The 13,269-nt window shown below is 46.7% G+C and overlaps 1 protein-coding gene and 1 pseudogene across 1 annotated transcript in view; one reads left to right on the top strand and one right to left on the bottom strand.

Moving 5' to 3' along the window:
* The window catches only part of MUC16 (mucin 16, cell surface associated), a 71,849-nt gene extending 68,551 nt beyond the window's left edge, over window positions 1-3,298 (top strand). The window contains exons 48-50 of the mRNA XM_047776965.1: window positions 587-628; window positions 1,087-1,166; window positions 2,556-3,298. Coding sequence (XP_047632921.1) covers window positions 587-628; window positions 1,087-1,166; window positions 2,556-2,654 — 221 coding nt within the window. The 3' untranslated portion in view covers window positions 2,655-3,298. The remainder of the gene's footprint in view (window positions 1-586; window positions 629-1,086; window positions 1,167-2,555) is intronic.
* A 544-nt stretch (window positions 3,299-3,842) lies between these two features.
* LOC125124647 (methyl-CpG-binding domain protein 3-like 1) lies at window positions 3,843-4,772 on the bottom strand (annotated as a pseudogene).
* Between the last annotated feature and the right edge of the window lie 8,497 nt (window positions 4,773-13,269).

Raw genomic sequence — 13,269 nt, 5'->3', positions numbered from 1 at the left:
TGTAGTTGGAAATAACAAGAATAGGCAATTATAGATAATAGAAGACTATAAATTATTTGATATGAACCAATCCATACATGGGAGAGGAAATCACAAGGCTTCCTGGAGGAAATTACAGTATAGGTGAATACTATAATGAGAAATTGAGTGGGAATTCATAAATTTAGAGAGATTCCATGGTCTTATCAACTGTGATGACTCACTCTCCACTCCACCAGCATAAGATGGTCCAGCTCATCACCAGTCATCTATTCCCAGAGGTATGATTTGAAATATCACACCCTTGTAGTGTGATAATGGCTTTGTTATTTTGTAGCAAAGTGTCCTCAACTTTCCAGTGACGTGAACTAAAATGGAGCGAAGCATCATTATGTCCATGTGACATTAATAGTTCAATGAAATTAGGGAATGAGGCAAGGGTAGCGAGTGTTAATAAGTTATACATTGGATGTAAGATTGTTTTAACCAGACATTATTTCTAGGTGGTGGATGTCTATGATGTGGTTCTATTTTTCTGTGTGTTTGAAAAGTTTTATTTAAAAAGTAAAACACTCTCACATGCATTCTCCATTTCATTCACTTTCAGGATATTCTCCCAACAGAAATGATGTCCTGACTGAGAATTCTGGTAAGCCTCAAAGATGCTCCAGCCTAAGATGGGGAGGGAGTATTTTGATTCTGTGCCTCACTAAAGAGAGCCATGTACCCAGAGTACTGGATGATGATGAAAGCTGGCTAATCCATGCCAAGGACTTTTTTTTTTTTTTTATGGCTGCAGCCATGGCATATGGAAGTTCCTGGGCCAGGGATTGAATCCAGGCTGTAGCTGCCACCTACCCAGAGCTGTGGCAACGGATCCTTTAACACACTGCGCTGGAGCAGGGGTCCTTTAACACACTGCGCTGGACAAGGGATCAAACCCACACCTCTGCAGCTACCTGAACTGCCGCAGCTGGGTTCTTAACCCATTGTACCACAGCAAGAACTCCCATGCCAAGGACTTTTGAGGCACATTGAGCGGGGAGGGGAAGCAGGAGCCCTGCTGGAATGACAGGAGGGGGCTCACACCAGCACTTGTCTCCCCAGACCTCCCCTTCTGGGCCGTCATCCTCATCAGCTTGGCAGGACTCCTGGTGCTCATCCTGTGCCTCATCTGCTGTTTCCTGGTAAGCAAGGAGAGTGTGGCTGTCTTCTTACTATCAGGTTGTAAGAGCCCTTTATATATTATAAATACATGTCCTCTGCTGGGGATATGTTTTGCAAATATTTTCTCCTAGTCCATTTGTGGTGTGCCTTTCTTTTTTTTTTTTTTTTTTTTGGTCTTTTTTTTAGGGCCATACCTGCGGCAAGTAGAGGTTCCCAGGCTTGGGTCTAATCAGAGCTGCAACTGCCTGCCTATACCACAGCCACAGCAACACCAGATCAGAGCTGCATCTGCGACTACACCACAGCTTACGGCAATGCCAGATCCTTAACCCACTGAGCGAGGCCAGGGATCGAACCCGTAACTTCATGGTTCCTAGTCAGATTCATTTCTGCTGTTCCACGATGGGCACTCCCCCTTTTCCTTTTCTTAACAACATTAGTCATTAGGGAAATGTAAGTGAAAGTCACAATGAGGTACCATTACCCATGAGAATGGCTAAAATTAAAATGACAATAACAAGTGTTAATGAAGATATGAAGCAGCTGGAACTCTCATAGAGTGCCAGTGAATAATAGCTTAGACACATCTTTAAAAGTTCCACACACCTACCCAGCAATTACACTCCTAGAATGTATCCAAGAGAAATGAAAACTATGTCTTTACAAGACTCATACACAAATGTTCATAACAATACTTGTACTAGCCAAAGACTAAAAACAACCCAGAAGCCCATCAACCAGTGAAAGGATAAACAAACTGTGGTATATCCCACACAATAGAATACTCTTTAGCAATAAAACTGGATTATTAACACATGCAATGATAAATCTAAAAATAATTGTGCTGAATGAAAGAAGTCAGATGAAAAAGAGTACTTACTATATGATTCCATTGATAAACAAATTCTAGAAAATACTAGCTCATTCGTGCAGCCAAAATCAGATCAGTGGTTGCCTGGGAATAAGAATGTGTTTGTAAATGGCAGGGAAGGAGGAATTACAAAGGAGCATGGGAAAACATCTGGGGAAGATGGGCATCCCTTATCTTGGCTTGGAGGCGGGTTCAGTAAGTGACAATCCAGACTTATCAAATCCTTCACTCTAAATGTATGCAGTTTACTACATGTCAGTTATACACTGACTAAGCTGGGGGTGGGGAAGGAAAGAGAGAGGATCTGAAGTAGATGGCGGAGGGAAAATGATAGAAAAACTGAGTTAAAGGAGAAGAGAAAGAGGTGAAAGGGAGAAAATGAAAGGAGAAGAAGGACTGAGAAAGGAAATTCAGTGACAAAAGGAAGAGAGATACAGGGACATCAGGTCTCTGTGGCTGTGGCCCTCTCCTTCCCCCATAGTCCCCCTACTTGGGCAGCAAACTGGTCCATTCTGATGCCCTCTGCTCATCGTCACAGGTCATTGTCTGCCTGAGAAAGAAGGAGGGAGACTATGAAATTCGGCAACGACGCCTGGGCTATTACCTGCCACACCTGGACCTGAGGAAGCTGCAGTGACCACATCTGCTTGAGACCCTTTTCCCCAGGCAGGTTCCCATGGAGCTTGACTGGAACAGAAATAAACCACATTGGTCAGACATAATCTCTGGGCCTTTCTTGACTTGGCCCCTACCTGGTTCACAGTGGACTAAAATTTTTCCCCTTCATGAAAACCAAAAGACAACTTCCAACTTCCGTCTGGTGGTTTCACACCATTCCATCCGTCGGGAACACCAGGATTGATGAAATAGGCACAGGCATGGCCAACAAATAAAATTAACATCAGTGTGAGGTTTGCTACCTCGTCACTCACTGCACACCTCTCACCCTGCCATCACCCCACCTCTCTTCCATATTCTGCACCCCTTTTCCCAAAGCCCTGGAATTCTCTTTGCACTGTTTCATTCTCTGATGTTCTCATTCACCAGGATACCCAAGAAAATCTGCCTCAGTGGCTCCTCTCCCCCTTCATGGGTCCTCCAAGACAGGAAATCAAGCCAAGAAGGAATGCATGGGTCAGAGATGACTCTGCAATCAGCCTTGGCATTTGGAAGCTGAAATGACTAGGTATCTGGGAAGACTGAATCCCAGAATAATGAACAGGATCTGCTTTGGATGCAAAGAGAAATAAAATTCAGTGGAAAGATCTGAGAGAAAATAAAGACAGTCTTGTCTTCATTTTTTTTTTCCTGCGCTGAATCTAACCAGACAGTTATAGCAGAAGCTCCACAGCATGATGCAAATACTATAGATGCTCTATTACTGTTTAACACATTGCTCTCAGAAACTATAAGTCCAGAGTTACCATCATGCACAGCGGAAACGAATCCGACTGGGAACCATGAGGTTGTGGGTTTGATCCTTGGCCTTGCTCAGTGGGTTGGGGATCCGGTGCTGCCCTGAGCTGTGGTGTAGGTCGCAGACGTGGCTCGGATCTGGTGTCGCTGTGGCTGTGGTGTAGGCCAGCAGCTACAGCTCGAATTAGACCCCTAGCCTGGGAACCTCCATGTGCCACGGGTGCGACCCTGAAAGACAAATCACAACAAAATAATAACATATATAGAGAAGAAAATGAGGTCACATGAAAAGAGAAGATCTTCTCACCTGACTCCAACTCTCTCCCTTCCCAAAGACCACTGTCTATAGTTTCTATGTCACGCAAAAGAGTTTAATAAAAGTATTGGTTTATTTTAAAGTTTCAAGGGCTCAAGGCAAGAAGAACTTACGGACATTGCAGAAAGATATTAGCAAAGTGCTGTGTGCCATTTTGTCTGCACCATCTTCTCTCTTTTTTTTTTTTTTCTCATAGTGTTTGTCAGGACATCCTTTTTGGCTCCTCACTTTCTCTGCCTCCATTGCTAACCTGTCTGCCATCAATGCCATTGCCAGTCTCTCTCTTGCCATCTTCACTTTCCCTTCCTGTTTCCTGATATCGTCCTCGGTCACCAGAAACTGTTGACAATTCCAAAGCAGCTCCTAGAATCAACACCAGCTCAGCTAAATCTGAAAACCCAGCGAGGGTGGGCCTGGGGTTGGAGTTCAGACCACCTGTTAGAACTCCTAGCAGGGATTCACCTGTTCCACTAGTTGCAAGGTTTTGCAAGGCTTTGGCAAGATCCAGAGTACTTAAGAGTCCTCCATTTCTGCTGAAGGCCTAGAATCCTTGCATCTTCTCTACCAGCACACTTGTTGGGGCTTGTCCAAGGTTTCCTCCCATTGATGGCATCTGGTCTCATTGCCAGGATAGGATGTGATTCTAATAACTGGGCTCTTGAATTTTTTTTTTTTTTTTTTTTTAGGGCTGCACCCCTGGCATATAGAAGTTCCCAGGCTAGGGGTCCAATCAGAGCTACAGCTGCCGGCCTACGCCACAGCCACAGCAATGTGGGATCTGAACTGCATCTGCAACCTACACCACAGCTCACGGCAACACCAGATCCTTAACTCACTGGGTGAGGCCAGGGATCGAACCTGAAACCTCATGGTTCTTAGTCGGATTCGTTTCCGCTGAGCCATGACAGGAACTACTTGAATATATAATGACATTCTCTGAGGGATGGAGATGCTTAAACCAGGCTTTGGTTTGGACTTGTTTCCATAATCACATTGCTTCCTCTGTGAAATCTTGACCAACATACTGCTTTTCTTCTTATCTTATTAAATTAATCATGAGGTTGTACAGTCTAAAATAGTTCTAAATTTTTATTCCCAAAGAGAAACAAAAATTATTATATATATATATGTATATATGAAGTGCCAGTGTAGCCATTGCCTAAAAACTCTTTTATCTACAGAGTTCTCACTGTGGCTCAGTGGGTTAAGGACCTGATGTAGTCGCTGTAAGGATATGGATTCGATCCCTGGCTGGTGTGGGCTAAGGATCCAGCATTACTGCAAGCTGCCATGTAGGTCGCAGATACTGCTCAGATCTTGTGTTGCTGTGGCTGTGAACTTCCATGTGCCTGCAGGTGCGGCCCTAAAAAGAAAAAGAAAAGAAAATCATGGCTTCAACTTCCCAAGTTTGAAAAAAAAAAATTAAGTATCAAGGAAATCCTTCAAGTCTTGTTGCCTTGGTTTAAAGATCTCTAGGCAGGAGGCCCAAGATGGCCATAGCTGTAGAACACTCACGTGTGTGACTCTATTCCAACTGTAAGAATTAGGTCACTTGTTCAGTGTATATGAACAAAAAAAAGAAAAACTAGACTCAGCTTTTGAGACAGCACTGGCAATGGCAATGCACAACAGAAAAGCATTCTGAAATTAAGGGCACACGTCATTAAAGAGATCAGGTAAACAAGTGATAGGCTGTAAAAATTAAAGCCTCCCAATAAAGCAAATATGAGCTCAGCAACAGATCCAAATAGTACCCGCCAGCCTGCTGCCAAAAGATCCCACTATCACCAGACCATGCTTTAGGAGTATCATCAGGTTTGGAGTTGACGCCAGATGATATTTATTCTGATTGCTGTCACCTTTTTTAATTGATAAAACGTTCTGAAGGGGTGTCCTCCAAGCCACAAGGAGACAGCAACTATATAACAAGACAAACTGCATCAAGTGTGGCTAGCAAAATAAAAACCTTATTATTGAAATATCCTCAAGCTCAGGATTTTACCCCAGCAGAACATAAGTGAGAGTGAGGGAGATGGGGCAGTGAGGAGAAGAAAAAAAAAAAAATCACAGAACCACCATCAAAACCTTACATTTTTCTTTTTATGACTGCACCTGCAGCAGCCTGGGCTAGAGGTGGAATTGCAGTTTCTAGCCACAGCCATTGCTGGATCCTGAACCCACTGAGCAATTCCAGAGTTCGAAACTGCATCCTTACCAACACTATGTCAGGTTTTTAATCCATTAAGCCACACAGAAACTCCAAGCATCACATTTTTAAAAAAGGTTACTTTCAGGAGTTCCCATAGCGCAGAGGAAACAAATCCAACTAGGAACCATGAGGTCGCAGGTTCTATCCATAGCCTCGCTCAGTGGGTTAAGGATCCAGCGTTGCCATGAGCTGTGGTGTAGGTTGCAGATAGGCTCAGATCTGGCATTGCTGTGGCTGTGGCGTAGGCTGGCAGCAACAGCTCTGATTAGACCCCTAGCCTGGGAACCTCCATATGCCGAGGGTGTGGCCCTAAAAAAAAAGACAATAATAATAATAAATTTAAAAGGTTAGTTTCACTATTCAGGAAGGTTAGGTGGGGAGTGGACAGGAGATCGACTAATTCCTGCCAGCCAACACTGTTTGGCTGCTTCCGTAACGGGTACTTTACACCGAGATGCCAGCCAACCCCATGTGTGACATGGGATGATCATGGCCAAGCAGCTTTAACTAAATCAGAGGCTCAAAGGGCAATTCCGTCCTTTGATAACAAATAACACAGCGCTAAGTGCCTACAACAGTAGGCGAGAAACAAAGGAGGCAAAACAGAACCATAGTTGAATACCTCTCCAAGTGGCCTGTGACAATGATTTACTTGTAATCTGGGAAATGGCAGGTGGTGCAGAAGGGAGCAGGAGACTCAGCTAGAAACAGCCAGCTTCAGAAGATGCATTGCTTGGGAATGGTGAGGAGGGAGGCAGCAAAGTCTCCTGTTTGTAATCCAAGTTCACTCAACTATTTGTTACACTTCATAGGGGGCTGCTGGGTTTTGGTCTGCTGCTCCCAGATCTGGTCCTACTAGCTTTGCACCCTATGAATCCCATAACATCACCCCCAGACTCCTGGATCCCACACACAGCTCCGTGAGGGTAACGCCACCACAAACCGGCTCTCGCCTTAGTACCTGAGAAAGGACAACAGATTGGGAGAGCAGGCAGGAAGCCTCCGCCGCCAAATGGCTTCTACGTGGTCCCTCTTCCTTCCTCCTCTAAGAGGACAAGCTCAAGCCCAAGACCTCTGCGCATTTCGCCACCTCTCGTTTTCCCAAAGGCGCAGAAGCCCAGACAGGGCCCAGAAGATGGTGGAGGAAGAGTGAGAGGAGTGGGGACAGCGTCTGCAGCACCAAGCTCCCTCTTACAGCTCCCCACTCCGCCCACCAGTGCACCACCGCCTCTAGGTCCTCCTCCTCCCCGCCAGGCGCAGGGGGGCGCCCGGGAGGCGCCGGTCGCCTTCCTCCAGCTCCGCTGGGGGCAGGAGCTCCTGCAGCGCCGCCCAGCTCCGATAGAGTTCGTTGTGCTGCTTCTCCATAATCAGGTCCTCCACGATCTGGAACTGGAGCGTGTGGCAACGCTGGGCAGAGAGCTGGACCTGCAGCCAGTAGGGCTGCTGCTGGCTCTGCCAAACGTTTTTTGTTAGGTTGGTTGGTTTTTTTGTTTCTTAGGGCCGCACCTGCGGCATATGGAAGCTTCTGGGCAAGGGGTTGCATCCGAGCGGCAGCTGGAGCATAAGTCACAGCCACAGCACCGTGGTATCCAGGCCGCATCTGAGACCTACGCTGCAGCTTGTGGCAACGCGCGGAATTCTTAACCCCCTGAGTGAGATTAGGGGTTGAACCCTCATACTCACTGAACACTACGTCGGGAACCCGCTGAGCCACAATGGGAACTCCTTGCTGCCGATCTTGAATTCGCGCTTGCCTAATCGACACCAGGCAGGTGAAGCGCCCTGAGGAGCATCAGCTCCGCTGGCCGCGCACCGCACGGTGGCGCTGGGGCTGTGCAACTCGTAGCTGTAGATGGTTCACCGGGAGGCTTGCGTCCATCAAGAAGCTATTGCTCAAAAAAAAAAAAAAAAAAAAAAAGAGTTCCGTCATGGCTCAGTGGTTAACGAATCCGACTAAGAACCATGAGGTTGCGGGTTCGATCTCTGGTGGGTTAAGGATCCGGCGTTGCCGTGAGCTGTGGCGTAGGTCGCAGACGCGGCTCGGATCCTGAGTTAATGTGGCCCTGGCGTAGGCCGGTGGCTACAGCTCCAATTCGACCCCTAGCCTGGGAACCTCCATATGCCGCGGGTGTCTAGAAAAGACAAAAAAGAAGAAAAAAGAAAAAAGAAAAAGCTATTGCTCCAGCAGGTGTAAATGAATGAGCCACCTGGAAGTTGCCCACGTAACCACAGTCTAGTGCGGGTAATGCGCCTGCCACACACGAACTCCACCAGGTCTGCGCTTGTTCGCAGCGTGTAGTTGCTCTGGGACGCGGAGCCCCAGCGCAAAGCTTTGCTGGTTAGATGCCCTCGTGGGCTGAGAACTCGGAGCTCTCCACCTCGCTCTGCCGCGGGTCAGAGCGCTACGGGTGGGGGTTGGAAGGGGCAGCAGTCGCGCGACCCTGCCGTTGGGCAAACGGCCGCGGCCGCCATCTGGCTTCTAGGGCAGCGGCGGAGGCTCCACGTCCTCATCTTCTTTGGAGATGATGTAGGAGGTTTCCATCTGGGGCCTGTCGTCCAGGGACACACCGGTAGGGTAGGCTTGGGAACTTATAACAGGCAGGTGAGTTTCTTCGCACGGTTGCCCATGACACTGAGGCACACGTTCACACCGCCAAGAGAGGAGAAGGAGAAACCACCATTGGGGTCTGACACAGGTCCCAAGACTGGGGCTGAGACAACTCGCCAGATAGGATGGCCATGGAGAACCTCCGCGGCCCCAGAGACTTCTAGGGGAGTTTGCAAGTGTGGGCTTCCTGGGCCCTCTCCTGTGACATGCAGAAGTTCCCAGGCCAAGGACAGACCTCAAATCACAGCAGTGACCCCAACCCCAGCAGTGGTAATGCCAGATCCTTAACCTGCTAGGCCACCAGGGAACTCCTCATCTTTGTGTTTGATTTTTCTGAAGTTTGACTGTATTTTAGGTGTGTGGTTTGGGGTTATCTTGTTTGGTGATCTCTGGGCTTCTTTGCTCTTTGTCATTAATTTTGGAAAAGTCTCAGTCAACATTTCTTCGCTTATTTCATCTCTTCTCTTTCATGTATTCCCATTATGTGTATGTTATACCTTTTGCAATTTTCCCAAAGTTTCTGGATTTCTGTTCTGCTTTTGCTGTTCTTCTTAGCTCTTTGCATTTCAGTTTTGGAGAAATGCAGTGTAATAACTGACAGTTGGGTATCCTCTCTCTCTCTCTCTTTTTTTCTTTTTCTTTTTCTTTTTTCTTTCTTTCTTTCTTTTTTTTTTTTTTTTGGATGTACCCATGGCATACGGAAGTTCCCCAGCCAGGGATCAAAGCCCCACCATAATTGGAACCAGAGCCACAGCAGTGACAACTCTGGATCCTTAACCTGCTAAGCTATGAGGGAACTCCAGGTTTTCTTTTTGTAATGCAAGTGCCTGACTTAACCTTTCCTTGCTAAGGCATCACTTCAAAGAGGCATCCATTTCAAGGACAGCTATTGCCAGCCACAAAGAGCCATTCTGTCTTCCCCCACTTAGACGCCTTTGTTTTAGAGATCTTGGTTTATTTCAATAATTGACCATTTGGGCCACTTGTTTTCCTCTTAGTGTACTTTAAATTCCCATTCTTCTATTTTTAATATAGCTTTTATATTTATGGCCATACCCACGGCACATGAAAGTTCCTGGGCCAGGGATTGAATCCAAGCCACAGCTGTGATCCAGCTTGGGATCCTTTAACCCACTGCACCAGGCTGAGGATGGAATGTGCACCTCTGCCAGTGCAGTCAGATTCTTAACCCACTCTGCCACAGTAGGAGCTCCTCCCGCTGTTATATTTTAAATTCACCAATAAAGAGTGAGCTCTTGGAGTTCCCGTCATGGCGTGGTGGTTAACAAATCCGACTAGGAACCATGAGGTTTCGGGTTTGATCCCTGCCTGGCCTTGCTCAGTGGGTTAAGGATCTGGCGTTGCTGTGGGCTGTGGTGTAGCTTGCAGACGAGGCTCGGATCCTGAGTTACTGAGGCTCTGGCATAGGCCAGCCGCTACAGCTCCGATTGGACCCCTAGCCTGGGGAGAAAAAAAAAAAGAGTGAGCTCTTGAACCCTAGGCCTTCCCCTTTCTCAATAAAAGTAGAACCCTAGGGACCTGCTCTATCTCCTTCTCTCTTTCTCTCTCCCCTGCAATCTCATTGCATGGGCCTGATGTGCTATGTGATTTCCAGGTCTTATACATAATAAGCCTTTCTTTTCTTTTTCCTTTTTTTTTTAAAAAGATTTGTTTATTTATTTATGGTATTTTTAGGGTTGCACCTGCAGCATATGGAACTTCCCAGCCTAGGGATCAAATCAGAGCTGCAGCTGCCAGCCTACACTGCAGCCATGGCAATGTCAGATCCTTAATCCACTAAGCAAGACGGGGGATCAAACTTGCATCCTCATGGATACTAGTGAGGTTCGTTACCACTGAGCCACAACAGGAAGTCCCTAAGCCTTTATTTTTTCAAAAGTTTCCTGATGGTTATGGTTGAAGGGCAACTTGCAATCATAATAAGAACCACAAGACCTGGTCCAACCACAACACTGATTATTCATAGGCCAAGACCTGCATAAAACAAAAGGTTCTACTGACATTTCCTCAAGCTCACTAGTTCTTTCCTCACACATTGCCACTGCATTGATAAGCACTCCCTCTCTCCCCACGTACACCTCTTTGCTATTCTCTTTGTAGGCGTCACGTGTCTTAAATTTCTCTCTTGTTTTTTTCTTAAGAGTTTCTATTTCTGCATACCTTCCCTGACTGTTCTTGCACATATCCACTACTTCTATCAGGGCCTTTAGCATAATCATTGTTGCTTCAAGCATCTGGACTAATAATCGTAAGATATCTGCTACATCTAAATCAAGTTCTTTTGTTCATCCTCTTTCCTGAAGAAAAATTTTAAAAGTATTTGTGTCTTTTTAATTTTTTGTTGAATATGAGACATGGTGTACTGTAAAAAAGAACTGAAGTAAATAGGCCTTTAGTGTAAGGTTTTATGTCTACCTGATGGTTAGGCTGTATTGATTGTTTCTTGTAACTGTCAGTGGCCAACACATCCCATGTCATCTCTGAGGACACTATAGAGACTTAAAGAAATTCTGAAACTTACAGTTCTTTCACTGTTTCCCACTGTTATTAAACAGAAATTTTCTTGATGTACTGGTATGTTGAGGGTAGAGAAGGAATGTTCTAAACACCCATGATTTGGTCTCAGTAAGCTTTTTCTTTTTAGGGCTGCACCTGCAGCATGTGGAAGTTCCCAGGCTAGGGGTGGGATCAGGACTGGAGGTGCTACCATATGCCACGGCCACAGCAACTCGGGAGCCAAGTCATATCTGTGACCTACACCACAGCTCACAGCAACCCTGGATCCTTAACCCCCTAAGTGAGGCCAGGGATCGAACCCATATCCTCTTGGATACTAATCAGGTTTGTAACCTGCTGAAACACAGCAGGAACTCCTTGGTCTCAATATTTTAATGGCCCTGTGTCCTTGGGCTGTGACCTTCTGTGACATAAGAAGAAAAATTTTGATCCTAGTAAATAAAGCCTTTCTGAGTGATAAGGGTGATAGGAGCATCTTATGTTCTCATGAGCCAATTGTTTCCAGGCCCCCAGATGGCTTCAGGATGGGGTTGGTCGCTAGGAAACCAAGCTTTGATTAGAGACTTAGAACTCTGAGCCGAGTTCCCAATCTCTGGGGAGAAAGAAGGGGCTGGAGATGGAGTTAATCACCAGTGGTCAATGAGTTAACCAGTCATGCCTATGTAAGGAAACTCCGTGAAAACCTCTCAACCTTGGGGATCAGAGAGATCGAGGGTAGTGAGCACATCGTGTGCTGGGAGGCCGTCATGCCTGGAGAAGGTCTGGAGGCTCCCTAGCCCTGACCACCACTTTGCCCTGGGCCCCCTTTTGCCATTTGGCTGTTCCTGACTTGTATCTTTTACAACAACCGGGCAATAATAAGAAAAGTGGTTTCCTTCATTCTGCAGGTCATTCTAGGCAATTAACAAACGTGAGGATGCGTTCAAGGAGCCTCCGAATTTGTAGTGGGCCACAAAGAAATGTGCGTAGGCTGCCCCCAGCCTACCCCCACCCCATTTGCTGCTGGCATCTGACATGGGGGCAGTCTCGTGGGACTGAGCCTTTATACTGTGGCATCTGAACTGAACTCTGGTGAGTTCTTGGTGAGAACTGAATTGAATTGTAGGCCAGCCACCCAGTTGGTTTTAGAGAGTTGGATAAGCGCTTTGGCAAAACACACTTCAGGTTTACTGTCAGGAGGGGAAAATAACCTAGCAACCCCACAAGTGTTTCTGAGTAGCCACGACCACCCCCCACCTTAGGTGAGGCAGAAAGGCTAGAGGAAGCAAGTTGCCAGGGTGGCAGTTTCCCTCCACTAGGCCAGTTAGGCTGTAGCAAAATCCCAGTGGTTAGATTTTGGCTGAACGAGAATCTTTGGAGTACAGGCCTTGTCGAGCAGAATAGAGTATGTGGGGCATATTTCAGAAGAGCTCCTTTTCTGTCTTGCTTTCAGATTTTGGAGGCAGTGGTTTTGAGGTAGGCGGTAGCTGGGCCCCTGGGCTGCGAACAGCTGGGACTTGTCAGGCTGAGTAAATTGGGCCTTGTTTCTCTTTGACACCTCAAGGAGAAAGTTAGTGGCAGGAGCTGAGCTCTGCTGGAGGAGAAAGATAAGATGACCACTTCAGTCACTCCTGGGGTCAAGGAGAGCTCCCCAATTACACATGCACAGTTAGACTCCTAGGGGTCAAAAGGGGATGGGGGCTCCAGGCCATAATAAGTCCTGCAACCATCCCAGAACCCCTTGCTCTGGAATCCATCTTTGCCAAAAGATGTGCACGCATGTGGAGGGGTAGGGGACGGATTGGAGAGGTGGGCCTGGGTCTGGTCAAGTGTGAGAAATAGAACAAGATGATGGCCAAACGTCAACAAAGACCCAGAAGAACTGTGCTGTGTAAGTGATTTAAATCACCTCTCTGGTGTGCTAACTCAGGAGGCGGCCCACACCCACACTCCTCTTTTAGGAGTGTATTACTACTTTGCTTCTGACTTAAATAAATTACTCCTCTGTGTGCTCTCCCCCATGTCTTACTGTGACTCTTTAACAATAGGCTTCGTACAGGTTTTTTCTGTCCTTGCCTCCTTGAAAGAGTCTTGCTTCCAACAGGGGGCAAGAATCAGAGCAATTTTGCTCCCAGCCTCCCCCTGGTCTATCAGCTAGGATTCCTGGTTTTCATTCAGGCTGCCCA

The sequence above is a fragment of the Phacochoerus africanus genome, chromosome 4 (genome assembly GCF_016906955.1).
Source record: "Phacochoerus africanus isolate WHEZ1 chromosome 4, ROS_Pafr_v1, whole genome shotgun sequence".
NCBI classification, from domain to species: Eukaryota; Metazoa; Chordata; class Mammalia; order Artiodactyla; family Suidae; genus Phacochoerus; species Phacochoerus africanus.
This window is presented reverse-complemented; position numbering and strand designations above follow the sequence as displayed.